The 17,320-nt window shown below is 41.7% G+C and overlaps 1 protein-coding gene across 1 annotated transcript; it reads right to left on the reverse strand.

Annotated features, from left to right (window-relative positions):
• Positions 1–225: 225 nt before the first annotated feature.
• On the reverse strand, positions 226–16,745 carry ANXA1 (annexin A1). Its single transcript, XM_072992225.2, has 13 exons — positions 16,558–16,745; positions 14,094–14,173; positions 13,522–13,615; positions 12,469–12,563; positions 11,151–11,264; positions 9,541–9,631; positions 7,728–7,807; positions 7,561–7,617; positions 5,709–5,802; positions 4,734–4,829; positions 3,263–3,321; positions 1,407–1,529; positions 226–634 (listed from the first exon to the last, which is right to left on the reverse strand). The coding sequence occupies exons 2-13, from the start codon at positions 14,157–14,159 to the stop codon at positions 575–577; spliced, it is 1,029 nt and encodes a 342-aa protein (XP_072848326.2). The 5' UTR covers positions 14,160–14,173; positions 16,558–16,745; the 3' UTR covers positions 226–574.
• Between the last annotated feature and the right edge of the window lie 575 nt (positions 16,746–17,320).

Below are 17,320 nucleotides of genomic sequence, written 5' to 3' on the forward strand. Positions count from 1 at the left end.
ACCCTACAGAGCCTGTGAGTCAAAACTCTATCCATTCTCTGCACTGTGTAGAAACCAGCGTGGATGTCCAGAGGATGGTGTAGTCCTATCTATCACCGGGGGGGGGGGGGCTTCACACCATTAATAGGTAAAAGGGAGCTTATATTTGTCTCTTCGGGGCCTGTGCTTATTTCAATAGGAACATGCTCCAAGCATGCTTCAGGGAAAAAATAAAGCACGACAATGTACACAACAGCTTAAGTTTATTTGGAATGTTATTAGACCTGTTTAGGCAGGTTGTGTGCCTTTCACACTGACTTAAGCCTGAAAAAGCAAACAGTACCTGTTCTCAGTATGTTTTTTTGGCTCCTAATAAATACAAAAAAAGAGCAAGTAATGCACAGAGATTGCTAACAACAAAAGTATTTTTCCAGGCTAAACATTTTTAGTATACAGAGATCTTTCTAGATAGAGTTAAACTCTGAGATCACTCACTGTCTACAGATATTTACTATATAGGTACTTCTAACAGCTTGAGTTGAAACAGACTGATATCCATGAGAAGGTGGCCGAAGGTATCTGAAGAATGTGGAGCTCAGTTGTCACCACCACACAAAGCCACCAGAATGGTTTCATAATCACCTTTCGTTTCATCCTACATGTGGAAGACCAAAAGAGCCACGTCATTCATAACAGTGAAAGCCCATTATTCCTGGCACAGTACAATAAAGACTTTCCCCTGAATTCCTCAAAGCTTATATTCTAAGGTCATATCCACACAACACATTTTGCCTTTGTTTTGATGGATTTGGCTACAACTATCAAAAGGAAAGGTAGCTCATCCTGGGGGGGAGAAGACACTGAGCGGATCTCAATTCCATGGGCAACAAGCCTTGGATATCTTGGGGAAGTCTGCATCAAGGCTGAGAGGAGGCTATCAAGCTGTGAAAATACGGCCACAGCCCATCCCAAATACCTCTAGCTTCTTAGTAGGTTCTTAACTTTGCTGCAAAGAGCAACATACTCGTCTGTTAATACTGGAGGTAGGTGGGAATCTTGGCCAACAGAGGCTTCAACATAGGGGACTTTGGTTGACACAAAATCCACCCAGTCCTATCCCCAGCACACATTGGCATACCAAGAACATGGAACTAAGACTTCTAAAATGGTTTTATTTTAAAGCGTTACTAAAAAGAAATAAAGTGTCTTACAAAGTAATAGATGTAGTCTTGTGATGTTGACCCGCATTTTAGTATTATATTATGATTATGAGAATCCTGGTGTAAATAATTTCTCTCACTGAGAATGACTGTTTATCCACCTCTGCTTCACAAACTAAGAAGCCGGGGAATCAAGGCCTAGCATTTCAGCCACCCTGTGTACTTGGTTTTACGAATTATAACTACAACTTAAAATGTGTTACTTACCAAAATTGCCTGGCAGAGGGATTTGCCGTATAATTGCCTGTAAAAACCTTTGATCTCATTCATGTCAACCTCAGAACGCGACACCATGATCCTATTCAGAGTTCTGTGGCGTGTTCCAGAACCCTGTTAAAATGAAAGGGAAGTGAACTCATCATATCTTAATTTTATTTGTCATCAGCTTAACTCCATCCTGTCAATCTGATATTCTGGATTTTCAAATTATGCGTTTTGTGGACTCCTCAGTGTCAGCAGTCTAGAAGGAAGAGGACATTTCACAGACCTCCAACAGTAATAAATGCTGCAATGATGTCCAGTTAAGAGAACTAGATCATGGGGTGGGCAACTTGTGGCCTACCATATAATGCTGAGCTCCAATTCCCGTCATCCCTTATCACTAGCCTTATGCTAGCTAAAGCTGATGGACACTGCAGTCCAGTAGCATCAGGAGGTCCTTGGCTGCTCAGCCCTGGCCTGTATCTCCAACCACTTCCTGTGGTTCTCCTTGCTTCAGCCTCCCTTTGGTCCCTGCTAAAGACAAAATTCCTAAAGCTCTCTGCTGACCATGTTATTCACTCCATTTACCCCCCCCCCAAATTAGGGAGGAGTCTTTGTGGAGAGAGAACCCATTTTGTATGTGCCCCTAGGTGCAGAATATTATCAGTGAATTACCTAGGAAAATATTGAGGTTGTTTTTAAAATCTAAACGTAGGAATATGCAGAGCTGACATTTTCACACATCCTTACCCATAAAAATTACCATATTTTTCCATGTATAAGACACCCCCATGTAAAAGACAACCCCCACTTTTCTAATCCAACATTAAGAAATCTAAGTGGGGATTAGCAAGTGTAGGGGGAAATAGATCAAAGCACTGCAGGATCTCTTTTATCCCTGCTTTCCCCTCCACTTGTTTTTCTTCTCTCCTCAGCTTACTTCCATGTATAAGACGACCCTCAATTTTTAGTCTAAAGATTTTAGACAAAAGTGTAGTCTTATACACGGGAAAATACAGTAATATGAATAAAGGCCTCCACTTCTGGTGACTTTGTTCATGAATTTATAAAAGGGGGGGAAAGAACAAATGCACATGAGGGGTGTGTGAAATGTGAGAGAAGGAAGAAATGACTCTTCTGTGTTGTTCAGCCTTACAATGCTGTTTCCTTGCTCTTCTCTCTGAGTGTTGCGGAACACAACGGCCTGGGAAACACAGATTCATAATTTCTGTGTTTTTTTTCTCAGCATTTTCAGAGTTAAATGGAAATGTAGTGCAAATTAAACCTCATCATTAACAAGGGGAAAGAGCAGACAGCATTCTTTTAGGAATCCCCCCCGGCTTCCTTGCTTACTGAAGTACAGTGGTGCCTCACATAGTGATGATAATCGGTGCAGCAAAAATCGCTGCTAAGCGATTTCATCGCTATGCAATTTTAAAAAGCCCATGGGAATGCATTAAAATCTGTTTAATGTGTTCCTATGGGCTAAAAACTTACCTTTAAGCAAAAATCCTCCATATAGCAGCCATTTTTGCTGCCCGATAAGCGAGGAATCCGTGCCTAAACACAGCGGGCGGCCATTTTTTTTACCCAGTGGCCATTTTGGAACCACCAATCAGCTGGGTGAAAATCATCGCTTTGCGATGATCGGTAAGCGAAACAGGGAACCGATCATCACAAAGTGAAAAAAACCCATTCAGACCATCACAAAAGCGATCACAAAAAGTTAATCGCTATGCAATTTCATCGTTAAACGGTGTGCCCGTTAAGCGAGGCACCACTGTAAAAGCTAACCTCAGATATAGCTCCCCTCTTTGGGACAGAGTTTCCCTTTCCAATCCTACTGCTGAAAAATGGTTTACCTTCATTGCCAAATGGAGCTTTTCTGCAAAGAAAGCTGGCTTGCTTGTGGCACATTTCACTAGAAATGAAACAGAACTGTGATTACTTATGGCAGCAGGATAGCAGAAAGAAGAGGCATAAGGAAAAAAGCAAATACATATCCTGAGAACGGCAACCTCAACACGGGATGTCAATCAAACACAAACTGCATTTACATGCGAACACCTGTATAACAGAGTCCTGATAGCAGTACTTGGCAGGGAGAAGAGGGAGATGTTTCTTAGATACAAATGCTCATCTGAAGACCCAAAGGAAAAAAGCAAAATAGCTCATGGGAGGAGGGATAAACATTAGGCAAACTGTCATCCCCAAATGGAGTGCAGCCATACTATTACATAGCATTTAAAGCACTCTCTGGGTGGTTTACAATTTAGTTATGCAGGCTACACATTGCATATCTGGCCAGCAAGCTGATTACTCATTTACTGACCTCAGAAGGATGGAAGGCTGAGCCAACCCGGAGCCAACTACCTGAACCTGTTGGGATCAAACTCAGGTTGTGAGCAGAGGCCTAATTGCAGTACTACACTTCAACCACTGCACCAAGGGGGTCATAATGCAGTTTGGTATTATCTAAGGATCCTGCGATTTATAGCTTGGTGGGATACTTAGCATTATCTGCCATAGTTAAGGGGAGTGCACTTGAGCACTGTACTGGAGAATGCTAAGTACTTCACCAAATGGCAAGTCTTAGGACTCTACAGGATGCAACTGTGGGTGTTAAAATGATATCAACTTGATGTAGTGATGCAATGCAGACAGACCCACTGCCTCCTCTGAAAGTAGCTTTTCATCAACACACACACACACACACACACACACACACACACACACACACACACACACACACACACACACACACAAGCAAAAACTGGCCACCAGATGTTTATTGCACCTTTACTGCTGGCACAGCTTTCCCATGGCCCTGACAACATTGAGGTATCAGAGTTTCCACTCACTCCCCACCCTGATATTTTGCTAGTTCTTGGTCTTTGTCTGTTTCTGCACAGTGTCACTGCTGCTGCTATGAGGAAGTTACTTCAGGGAGTGGCATCAAACACAACATACATTCAGGATTTGTAATTGTCAAAGCCACCAGCTTACAGTACAGTCTTATGCACATAACTAAATTTCTTTCCATTTAATAGGAGTTGTCCCCAGGTCACTGTGTACAGAACATTTTGTTGGCCAAAGATTCAGATTGCTGCCAAAAAAAACTTCTCAGAGAGCACAGTCAGATCAAAACGGATAGGAGATCTCTCTCTCATCAGCTCTTCCCTAAACTGATTCATTCAGATTATCTGAGAAAGAAGAGTGTTCCCATCCCTTCTCTCAGGCATATAAAACTACAGACCTATCAACCTGGTACATCTTAGCAGGAGGATAAGAATTCAAGGAAATGGGAGTTAATTAAGGGGCCAGGTCACATACCAATTGCTGTCAGGCAGTTCTCAATGTCTCCTTTCAGCTCCAGGTCCAGTGCCTTGTTCATGTCATGTTTGCTGTACTTAGTGTATTTCTGAAAAACTGAAAATTGGACAAACTGATTGAAGGAAGAATTACACATACTTTTGAATTGCAATTTTTATGCAACTTCCAGATAATGTTGAAGCAAAAGACAAAACTTACCTACTCAGTTAGAACAGATTTGCCAGCCAGAGTTGGGAAAGGCAAGACAGAACAAAAATGTTGATATTTCAACTTCCTCAAGGGGTCACTGCTATGAGAGATGTTCTGCTACTGCCTTTTGTCCTCCTTGGAATACCAACATTACCTCCAGTGTCACTTATTTGACAAATGGGTTTGATCATGCTTCTCTCCCCTTCTTGTTCCTAATGTATACCTGAAATCTGCTTCCTAGTCTATTTCGTTCAGAGCAGGCAGCATGCATTGATCACTTAATTAAATAAATCCCCATCCGTGCAATTCTAGAAGGGTCATCAGCAGAGTAGAACAGTAAGTTGTATGCAAATATGGAAAATAACTAAAGGATGGGGGCACACCGGATGTCCTTCCAACCTTCTTAGGACTGCCCTGCTGCTGTTGGGGCAGCAGCTGTGATGCTGTTTGGTCTTGGAAGGTGCCAGAGAAGATACCTCCTGCACCATGGAGCCCTGCTGGACTGAAGGGCAGAGCATCTCCTGCCCTTACAAAGCACAAAACAAGAACGAAATACCATTTTGTGTGTTTACTTATGTAGGGGCTGTTGATTTTTAGTGGTGTACCTGTATGATGGCAGGGGCAGTGCCACTAATTTTGGTGGTAATGCTTACCCAGTGGTGCCAAATCAACATCTGCTGACATTCTGCCTCAGAATCATGTTGTATTTTTAATTGCTTCTTGTTGATGAGAATGACCAACCATAAAAAAGCACTTCCCTTATAGTAAATCTTACTATCTACCTACCTCTTCGGAGATGTGGGTAACTTCTTGTAGCGAGGATATTAATGAAGACATTAACGTCTGTTCCCTTTCTTCTTTCTCCAGCCTCATACAAAGCCTATTGTAATAAAGGATATAACACAGTATTGGAACTCAGCATATTGTATCAGGGCTGGTCTACACAATCTGAAAGGAGCAGTCTGGATTGGCCTAAATAGGGTCAGTAGGAGGTCGGGCATGTCATTTGGATGTGATCCTCCCATCCCAAAAGGCATGCAGATCTCAAGGGAACGTATTGGGTCCACAGCAGCCTGCTGTCAATTTGCCAAAATCATAGAGTGGCTTAATAAGACGGCCACTTCAGAATATTGGCAAATTAAACACTCAGCTCTATGGAGGGCCTGAAGAAATGAGAGAAAAAAAGTGTGTATTAGGGCAGTGAATATGTACTGCACCACATTTTTTTTTTAAAAAAAAGACAAATGGAAAGCTTCCTTCTGTAAGCTTATGCTTGCTTTTCTCTTAAGCCTGCTTGTAATCAACCAACCCATTCCTGTAGCAATCTGAGCACGCTAAAGGCCCATTTGATTGCACCCTCAGAATCAGACAAAAGAAAATAAATGGAATTCAGGTGGGAGAGGAGGGACTCTCTTCCCATCCCATCCAAATGGTCCAGACTTTATTACAGTTTTCTAAGAATTCAGGCAGATGGACTGATGCTGAGGCTACCTGTTAGGTTCATGGCTGAGGTAAAATTTGAACTCAAACCATCTAAACTCACAGATCACACTCATCACTCTTTCACCTGACTGCTTCTCATATAGCCAGACTCTGGAATTAGAATCATTCAGTTTCATATAGCCCAGAGTTGCATTCTTCTAACTCAGTTAAGACAATTAATGTTTTTATCAGCTATCATGAGACGAGAAACAAGATTTCCCTTTTTATTTACTGATTGCTCCCCATGTAATACAGTGTCCTTTTGTGCGAAAGTAATAAATGTCTGAAGGGATGCAAACTTCATTAACACATTTGTAACAGAAGCTGGATAGACATCTGGTGGTGGGAAATTGTTGTCATACTCTTAATTATTTCTTCTCAAGAAAGAAGAAGACGCTAGTCTTGGAGTTACACTTGTAATAACTTGACCACAAGCTTATTACAAATGTGACTGAATTAACACAGACATGGTGAAGAGGAAAGATGATCTTTTCTACCACTCTTCTTCACCCAAATTCTACCAATCTTCTTCACCAAGAAGTTGGCCAGGAAATGCCACATTTGGCTCCTTCTTAGTAAGGTAACGAAAGCTTCAGCTCAGCTCAGCTCAGTTTACATTTCTAGCAGCTGGCCCAGGTCAAATTACAGCCATCTCTCATTTCATGGTCTCTGGCCCTTATCCTACCCCTAACTGTCAAATCTGTGATAGTTTATGTATGTGTAGTGTGCATTTATCTACAAATCCACATTACACTGACCCAGAGGGAGTGGAAAACAGGCTGAACCAACCTGGATGATGAGGGGGATAAAAATCCATTCTATACACTAACTGGATGGTCTGATAATGCCAAGGATAACACTGAACCCAATGAAGAGTGGATTGTGCTTCCAACCCAGGCCAAGACATCCGAGGTGAAGCTTTTCAAGGTCTTGCCCAAGAAACTTTTTTTTTTGCAAGAAACAGAAATTCTGGATATGAAGAGATGTTCTTCAGCTGGTCCCAAAATGGCTGGATCTCTCTCCACAGCATGAGATTGTGTTTCCTGGGATACCAAGAAACATCCCAGGTGCTCAGCTCTGCCAGGAAAAGTGTTTAGAGACCACAGAAGCCCAATAGCTAGACTCCTCTCTTTCAGAATATGGAGCCAGCTCTTACCCGTGCATCATTATCTGCCAGCTCTTCATTCACATGAGGGTTTTCATCACGGTCACCCTGCAAAATTTCAAACACAGGTTAGGTGCTACAGGCCCAGTTTATTCTGGAACAAACAAGTGCCTTTTATTTTCAATCTGGCATTGTCCACTGGTCAGATAACTCCTTACCTTTGCTAGGGCAAGCAAAGCCTTCTGGAAGTCTCCGGATGTGTCAGAAGCAATGTCTTTGGCAAGATCTCTCTTAAATGCTGCAGAAGAGCAAAGCAGAATTCAGGAAGAATTAAAATAAATGAACACATTGAACAGAATATTCCTCATTATTCTCTCCCCCCCCCTTGACATTACATAAAATCTTTGTTGATGTTTTTACTCCCAGTAGCACCTGGGGTGACCCTTGTCTGGGGAATCTTGGGCCTAAATCCAGCTATTCATTCAAAATAGGGTACGCCGACTGCTGCATCGTATGTCAACAATGGTGTATATTCCATGGATTCAATGGGTCTACACTAGCTGTGTGACTAGCAATTTCATTTAGTCCTCAAATTGCACAGCTATGCACACTTAATCAGAAGTCCCATTGTGTTCAGTCACTGTTATTCTCATTTAAGACTGTACAGGATTGCATCCTTGGTCTGTTTTTCATTTATTTTCACAAAGAAATGCAGTGAAATGAATATGAAAGTGCATATGAAGATTCCCAATGTTACTTGTATTTGAAAGACTGAGGAATAATAGTTAAATATTTGCACAGAAGACAAGAAGAAACAGGTGAAACATAAGCCAACATAATACTTCCAGCTCGGTGTTCAAAAAGAGGTAGCAATTATTTATGGCAAGAATGGGCAACTTTAGTGATCCAGGGGCCAATTTCCTGCCTCGGGACTTTTGGCAGGGCCCTAAAGTCAAGGGAGGGGATTTCTGGATTCCAAGGATTTCCGGCTCCAGAATTCCCCCAGGCAGAATTCTGCGACTGGAAGAGGAGGAGGAGGAGGAAGAGGAGGGAATGCCCCATCAGTTGCACTGGTTCTTGGGAATTGTCCCAGTGGTCTATGGGTAGGGTAGTTCAGAGGGAGGCTACTTTACCCATAGACCACTGGGGCAATTCCCAAGAAACAGTGACAGTGTGTGTTGTTTTCCTCTTCCCAGCTGATACAAATGGAGAGAAGCACAAAGACATCTTTTTCCCCCCATTTAGTTCTCAAAATGAGTATATGTGTGTGTATAGCAAAGGCGCTTTCTGACCTACTTAAAGGTGAATAAAGTATCAGTTTCATGCAGAATATTGATGGGCTCTTAGATGTATGTTACATTTACATGCAGTGATTTGTGGCTTCTATTGTTTCAGGGCTCTGCTCTAAAAAAATCCTGCAGGTGAATAGTTGGTCTTGAATGCTTCCAGAAACACCAATCCACCTTTGATTCGAGAGATCTCTGAAGGTCAGGAAAAGAGCGTTGAATGCTATGTGTAGCTCCAAGGTGACATGCACCCAACCCCTGACGTGCAGCCATAAATGTCTGCACAGGCTATTTTTCTTTTCAGTTCAGTTCCTGCAGTCGGCCTTCTCAGCCCTACCACTTTTACATATCACTGATGAAAGGCTAGATAAGGTCACTTTAAGGAAACTTGTGAAGAGAAAACTACAGGTCAAAGGATTTGTTTCTGTCACAGATAACGAATGTCCTCACACACTGAGGAAGTGCCACAGGGATGATGGGGGCTGTTCAGCGTGGTTCTCTGATCCCAGAGGTTGCCCACCAACGCTATTAAGGAAACGCTGGATGGCAAGGTTGCCTTCTATGTTCCCAGGCTGAGGACTGCCAGGCAGTTACTTTGCTTTTTCTTCTGTATCCTTACCTGAAGGAGTTCATTCTCCCAGTTTAAGAGACATCACCAAACAAAGCAGTCCAGCTGTACAGTCTGTTCTCTCCCCATAAAAGCTCATTGGATTATCTTACTAAAAAGAAATAAGCAGTAATTTACCTTCCTGATAAGCTCTGCCAATTTCTCTGATTTGTTGGTTGTTCCTGGATGCCAAAATCTCAACTAAGATGTCTTCATCAGTTCCAAGGCCCTGTTTGGGGGTTAATGCATATGTTTCTTTGTAAAATAATCTACAAAGTGCAAAATCCAGAGACAGAACAATTGCATGCTACGGTATTTGGTCCCTGTATGGCATGGCATCTGGGGGAGGGGGGGAAATCATGGTTTTTAAGGAAAAACTCCCTTAATCTAGTTTTTGTTCCAGGTGTCCTGTAAGGCAAGAGTAAAACTAGCTTCAAGGGCATGATTGGGAAGGAAGATGTAAATCAAGGAAGTAGAAATAATGGGCCAGAATGTTAACTTGTTTCACAGATTCACTCCTTCTGTATCAAAAGCCATAAGATGACGTAAGAGATAAAGAGAGGTCCTAAGGCTACTGAAGTTTTACATATGAAAACAATCAGACATGCTATTGTTGTTCTAAACACGAATCATCTTTATTCAAAAAAGAAAAGCAACTGGGGACTGTTCAACATTTTATAGCAAAGGTAAAGGTAAAGGTTCCCCTTGACAATTTTTGTCCAGTCATGTCCGACTCTAGGGGGCGGTGCTCATCCCCGTTTCCAAGCCATAGAGCCAGCGTTTGTCCGAAGACAATCTTCCGTGGTCACATGGCTAATGCGACTTAGACATGGAACACTGTTACCTTCCCACCGAGGTGGTCCCTATTTATCTACTTGCATTTGCATGCTTTCGAACCACTAGGTTGGCGGGAGCTGGGCCAAGAGACAGGCACTCACTCTGTCGCGTGGATTCGATCTTACGACTGCTTGGTCTTCTGACCCTGCAGCACAGGCTTCTGTGGTTTAGCCCGCAGATGTCTATAAATGTTCACTTGGCTCACAGCAAGGGCAGGCAATGTGAAGCCCTCTGGATGTTGTTGGACTCTTACTTGTATCAGCTCTACCACAGCCAATGATAAATGATGATGGGAGTTGTAGCCCTTCACCTTCTGGAGAGCTACATGTTGTCCAGATTTGTTGCAGAGAGTATTTGCTTCTTTGAAAACAAAGAATAAGTATGGCTCTAAAGCGCCTCAGCTGATCACAGCAAAAGGTTCACTTGTGCAGAACATGTGGTCACACCACTTTGCAGGAATCACAGCGGCCCAGAGTGCCTATTTCTTGTGAGTCTTCAACTACTGACGTTCCTTTCTTTCACTGCTAAAAAGATGTTATTGCCAAGCAGTGCGCTGGGGAATGGTGGAGTCTAATATCTTCCTGTACCTGAGGAAAGCATACTCTACTTTTGTGTAAGTGGAAAGGCTGAGCAAACTACTGGCCAAGTCAAGGGTGGGAATGTTTTTCATCCCAAGGGCTAAATTTAATTTCAGGGAAATTTGCAAGGGCTGCTTTCCAGTTGTGGGCGAGGGTGTCATTGCAAAAGGAACAGGGCTGCTTAGAACACTCCAAGGGACTTGATTGGGACTCTAGGACAGCCAAATGTGGCCCCAGATTTGACTTGAAGCTGATGCTTTTACATTGTCCTGTGACCCAGAATATAATCATTTTCTCTGCAGATGGGTGGAAATTTTTACAAGAAGCACCAACCTTCATGGAATAGCGAAGTTCATCAGCATCAAACTGGGCTGGAGTCTTCAGAAGAGCCAGGACAACATCTTCTAGGTGGCTTTTGAGGGCTTTTTTCAAAGCTTCTTCCAGGGGCTATAAAAGAAAGAAACATTAAAATGATCATTTAAAGATAAAATGGAGTATAACATATACTTTACTGGAGGCAGTAAGAGTCTCAATAAAGCTCCTGACTATCTTGGTGGAAGAAAGTGTACTTTTCTGGTTTGTATACACTATTTGTGTCCACTGTCATTGCGATGCTGCCTAAGGAAGTTTATTACCATCAGTCAGTCCTAAGGTTCTTGTCTGTGGTGGCCTTCCTGACATATTTCTTAGAATTCTATCACTGTTTGCCTAGGATTTGTGTAACTTGCTGCAACTTAATATGGCTAACTGTAGAGGTATTGGGATACATCTCACTTATATGCCTGGTCGCATGTGTGATTGCACAATGGAAATGCTCTCCAGCACTGTATCTTTAAGCAGCCATTAGCTACAAAATACACAAGCACTAGTAAAATGTACGTGATCACATCTGAAGTGGACCCTAGCTTGCAGCTTCCACTTCCATTGTCATCTACTCTGTACTGTAAATTGGGGTGGGATTTTCATCCAGAACTTCCAGGCCCTTAAGTAACCTAGAATCTTCCAGGCAGACATCAACATCCCTTAATTGTACTGTTTTCTGCAAGTTACCTCATTCCTCCATGATACAATAGTTTATGGAGAAAATCCTCCTATAGAATCTAATCAGTAGTGAGATTATCCTTATCATGGAACTTTGAGGTGACTCCCAGCAAGCAGTGCAACAGAGGGGGTGGTGACCCCCTCTGCCTCCCAGTCAAAGCATGTGTAGTGAACCAGATAATTATGGTAGGAAGACCTCTCTTTTGCCTTTCTCTTTCTCCTCTTCCAGTCCCAGAAATTTACCTGGGAGATTGTAGGCAACTTCTGGATCTGGGAGTCCTGGAATTATGGAAATCCCAATCTTACCTGTAAGTATCCCTGACTCACTCACTCCTAGCCTTGGGCCCAATACAAAGTCAAGTTAGACCCGACATGAGGGATGTATGAACAGGATCACCTTCAGTATTTTTAAAGTTGCCGAGGAGACGTCTTCGAATCATGTCAAAACTGTGTTTCAGAAGGATATACATTTTCTCCAAGCCAAATCAAAGGTGCTTTGTACTCAGCTATATGTGATACTAAGAAAGAAAGAAAGAAAGAAAGAAAGAAAGAAAGAAAGAAAGAAAGAAAGAAAGAAAGAAAGAAAGAAAGATTTTATCAGAAATAGTACCTTTCCCTTTAACTGCTGGTAGGCAGCTTTGATCTGCTGGCGCTGGGCATTAGTTCTTTTGGTCAACAAATTAATGATGGTTGCTTCATCAACTCCTGAAATGTAAAGGGCAAACATTTGTAAATACAAACATTTTAAAATTGGTTCATTTTGTACAACACTGTGTGCCTCATTTTTTAAACACCCTGCTCAAAATTTCCCTAAAATACCTAAAATGACTTTTGAAATCATCATTCATTTACACCCCAACCAAAATTTAACTTCATTCCCACTCATTAAAACAATAATGAAAGTACTGTGATGCCTTTAAGTCTTAGACTAACACATTTGTTTCAGTGTGAGCTTTTGTAGGTTTACAGGCTGCTTTTTAAGACACAGGACAAGGGAGGCTTATAGATGTCACAATACATCTGTCATTAATTTGACTCTGCTGAAATAGACTAACAAGTCACTGTCTCTAAAACCCCACTCATTTCATTTAGAAATGTAATTTTATTACACTTTCATTAGCAAACAAAAATGTAACTCTGTACAAGGAGCTACATTGCTTGCAACATGCTAATTTTCCAAGCCATCTGGGAAAGCAGCAGCAACAATAGTGATTAACAGACAATTAAGTAGGTAACATCACAGATTCTTTGGATAAACAATGTGAGGTATTGTAAACAAGTATTTGCCCATAAAGCTGTGTAAAACCATGAGATGCGCAGCTCATGGGTCAGAGAGTGGGAATCATCTCAAAATCTCAGGGGCAAAAACCCAGTTGCCCTGGCCCTAAGCTACCAAGATCATGAAAAAACATCCAAATTTACTTGGATCTTTTTGGATGCCCTGTTCATGCAATGTGACTTTCTCGTCCTTCCCACCACCATCCTTGCATCCTCTTGTACCTGCAGAAAATCTACCTCTCAGTCTTAAGAGAACCTCCAGAAGAAAATAGCAACGGCAATGGGAGGTGCAGCAGGAACAGGTGATCACTTTCCCTCTCATGCGGAACACAGTTGGCAACTAACTATTAATGGTATTTTTTATATGGTCTTCTTTTCAACTTACCTTTCGCAGTTATTGCTTGGTCCAGAGCAGCAGCATCAGCTGAAGAATTGAAGCTTGGATAAGCTTGAACTGCCGAGCCAACTTTAGAATTTTTCTAAAAGAATCAGAAACTTCATTTTGTTTACATTTCTACCTTTCTCTAGACTCGAAGGTCTAGAGGGGATTACACTGAGAACGAAGAAGTAAAAGTATAGCTGGCTGGATAACTCAGTGAGTTAGACAGCCAGATGTTGGGATTTTGATTCCCCTCCTGGGAGACGAGCCAGCCTGTGTTGTCTTGGGCAAGCTGGACCATCTCAGAGGGCCCTCAGAAGAACATAATGGTAAGTCACTTCTGAGTACTCAGGAGCTAGAAAACCCTGAGAGGATCTCTATCAGCTGAAATTGAATTGGCATCATATGATTATCATTATTAGTAAATTAAATTAATTAAAAGCTACAAAATAAGGCAACATAGTTTATAACAGCACAATTTGTACTTTAGACCAAAAAAAAAAAAAAAGGAGCTTCTTACATGACATGCCAGGAGGGTAGAATACATACAGATACACACATCATGGAACTTTTCTTACCACATACTGCTCTTCATTATTTTCAATAAAGTAGGCTTGCTTCAGAAATTCTTGTACAAAAGCCATATTAGTTCAACTTTCTGCAAAGGGAAGGCAAAGATTAGACTGCAGCTCATTTCCCCATTGTACAACACATTTCTTTCAAAAATCTTCTTTACGTTCTGGACTTCCTGAGAACCCTGCAGGGCAGAAGGAATGCTCTTCCCCTTCTCCCAAGAGGGTCCAACTAGATAGGCGGGATATAAATAGGATGAATGAATGAATGAAGCAAAGGACTGGCAGTGCACTCTCAGTCTTGTACTGGGGGAGATGCCACCTGGTCATCTACAATATGAACACATCTCACCTGCTGCTTTCATGGACAAAGAGGAATTAACCTAATATAATCAGACTTGAATTGCAGAGCTGTAAGGGACCCTATAGATCATGAAATCCAGCCCCTCTCAAGGAGACACAGGAGAGAATTGAACTTCCAGCCTCTGGCTCCAGAGCCAGAGCCTTAAGCCACTAAGCCGATTCCATTGATCAACCTAGAAGTAGCATGTACAAAACTCACAGTCCAATTAAAGGAGAGGGTCAAAGAAACCAGACCATGGCAGGAAGGGACCTCAATCTTGCTGGTTGGCTATTCCTGAAGGTTTAAAAGAGGCATTTGGTTGAATAGTCTGTCCTTAAAGATTTATTCCCCTGATATGGTAATACTGGGTGGGAAACTAACCTTCAACTTCATTTTATACAGAAAGGATGGAGGCTCTGAATCACTTCCTCAAAACCACTAAAATGAGCCAAACTAAGATTTGAGCCAGATCAGACTTCACTTCTGCATCTTCTTGGTTTCATGACTGCTAGGAATCCCATTAAGCTATGATGCAACAAATGCAACCTTTGATAAATTTATTTACATTTTTTTTAAAAAAAATCCTATCTGAATTTGAGACCTGAGGATGGAAGATATTCTCCTGTTACAAAGTCTGAAGAAAATGAAATGCCCCTGGGGATGTGTAGGAAGCCTTCAAAGACATACTATGGTAGATGCACCTTTGAGGGCTTTTCTTTATAATCCCCGATCTTGCCTTTGTTACACCCAAATCAACTGGGCAACTGAAAACATTTCATAGTTCGTACAAGACTGCTTTCATGTTGTGGGAATGGACACAAACATGGCACTCGCTGGCCAGATTCATGAAATCCAGAATGCCAAAATTATGCTTTGAGAACAATTACAAAGATTTTGTTGTTGCCCGAGGAGTCTTTAAGCTGCATCTCACACACACAATCATAGGAAAACATAAACACAAACCTTGTGTCTACAAAAAAAGTTACATGATGCAACTGCCTAAAACAGGGGTGAGGACCCAGTGGCCCTCCAAATGTTCTTGGATTCCAGGTCCCATCAGCCTCAGCCAGCAATGGCCAGGAATGAAAGGAACTGCAACTGAACAATAATTCAAGGACCATAGGTTCTCCACTCCCAGCATAGAGGGCATGGCAAACAGTTGGAAGAGCGTCATTAGCCATGTTCCAGAATGTGTAACCAGGAGAAAAAATCCACTCAGCATAGCAGCACTTTCTCACAAGCAGGTACATGAAAAATGCCATCTCAAGCGCCCCAAAGATTACAGCTCTGAGAGAGAGCTCTACAACTCTCCTAAACTTATTTCCTAGCCTGAATATATTTTAAAAAACCATGAAAACTTGTTTCTGGACTCTGAATAACCTACCTACATTGCCCTACCCTTTTTGAAAGTATCTGCGGAAAATATGAACAGACATAGAGCGGAATTCTGCCTTGCTTACTACGTCTGCACAACGAGTAGCTGCCTACAATGTGAATATAATAATTGAACTAACTGGTTCCGTTGCCTTCCAAAGAGCAGATCATATTTAATGTTAAGGATATTTTCCATATCTTCATCAAAAGAGAAAGTTTTTCTTACATGAAAAATTGCAACTCAAGGGTCCCAAAGATTAAGTTGTTAATAATACAGTACCTACAGAAGAATGAAGCTCTACTGGTCTCAAACAGTTAAACAATCCTACCACAATTGCATCAGAAATGCTTATGCCTGTCTCTGTGTAAAAGTTTCCATAGTGGGAAGGCACATTTTTCTCCTCTTAACTCACACTTTGGAGGTTAAAAGTCAGTCTGTTTGCCATGGTGATCAAAAAAATGAGTCATAATTACCGAGTTCTTCAGTTCTAAAAACAACTAGTTGCATACAAACTCAAGACAAACAAAGTAAAACTGCATTTATACCCCAGCTGTTTTAAAGTCTTGCCACTCCTAGCCCCTCTGCACAAAAATACAGAAAACACACTGAACATTGCTGATACAAGTATAATCCTGTACTTCTTACACAGTCTCCAAAGAATGTTGAAAGGAATAATATTTGAAAGTGAATAAAAAGTTTGGCATTTCTACGATCCATCACAAGTGAAGAAGAAAAGTTAACAGAAATCTTACCTTTTCTTTTTTTTGAAGCTCAGAATTGCTATTTTCTGGTCTGGGAAAATACTGACTGGAGGAACTACGCCTGGGTGTTTAGATTTTTATAAAGCCAGCAGGAAGCCACACCTAGCAACTTGTGCTAACTTCTGCAACTCTAGTGATTGGTTGCTCTGTGACAGAAAGCTAAACATGGGATCTATCCAAAGGCACACCCACAGACGTCCCCCAGAAGGGAAGAAATAGCTCATCTGAGCGAATGGTGAAACTGGATGTGGAAGTGAATATCTATGAATAAGTCGGGAAGTACATATGGCCTATAGTCAATGGAGTTAAGAACTGGTGTGACTTTTTATTACACTGTTATTACTAATATAGCTGACATACCCCATAGGGCACAGATACAATAGTCCAGAACATTCTGGGTGAGCCCCCCCTTCTTCTTTCTGTGGACTCATATCCATAAACTCCTTCCCCCTCTCTGTGTTGGAGGGTTTGTTGATATTTCTGACACTCCCTTCTTGCTTTCATTGTCATAAGTTGTTATACAAACTTCTACTTAATTCCAACCACAGCTGAAGTTTACACACATATTTGCACTGCCGTATACACTTTGAACTGTCCTCAGAATAGGACTAGACTTCCTGATGTCGTGCTTTGTTTTGTGTAACTTGTGCTCCCACTCAGATGCCCCCAAACTGAGACTTTCAGGTAAGAATCAGCTGATCCTAAAATAATATTGTACCCTGAAATAATACAGGGTACCAAAGATCACCTGCCC

This window comes from Pogona vitticeps, chromosome 2 (genome assembly GCF_051106095.1).
Source record: "Pogona vitticeps strain Pit_001003342236 chromosome 2, PviZW2.1, whole genome shotgun sequence".
In the NCBI taxonomy this organism is placed as follows: Eukaryota; Metazoa; Chordata; class Lepidosauria; order Squamata; family Agamidae; genus Pogona; species Pogona vitticeps.

What these genes read in the sequence shown, in the direction of transcription:
- ANXA1 (XM_072992225.2), bottom strand. Translation starts at nt 14,159, where the DNA reads ATGGCTTTTGTACAAGAATTTCTGAAGCAAGCCTACTTTATTGAAAAT. An exon ending in ATAATGAAGAGCAGTATGTG is followed by an intron (nt 13,616 to 14,093) that starts GTAAGAAAAGTT and finishes TGATTCTTTTAG; the next exon opens with AAAAATTCTAAAGTTGGCTC. An exon ending in TTACCCACATCTCCGAAGAG is followed by an intron (nt 4,830 to 5,708) that starts GTAGGTAGATAG and finishes TCCAATTTTCAG; the next exon opens with TTTTTCAGAAATACACTAAG.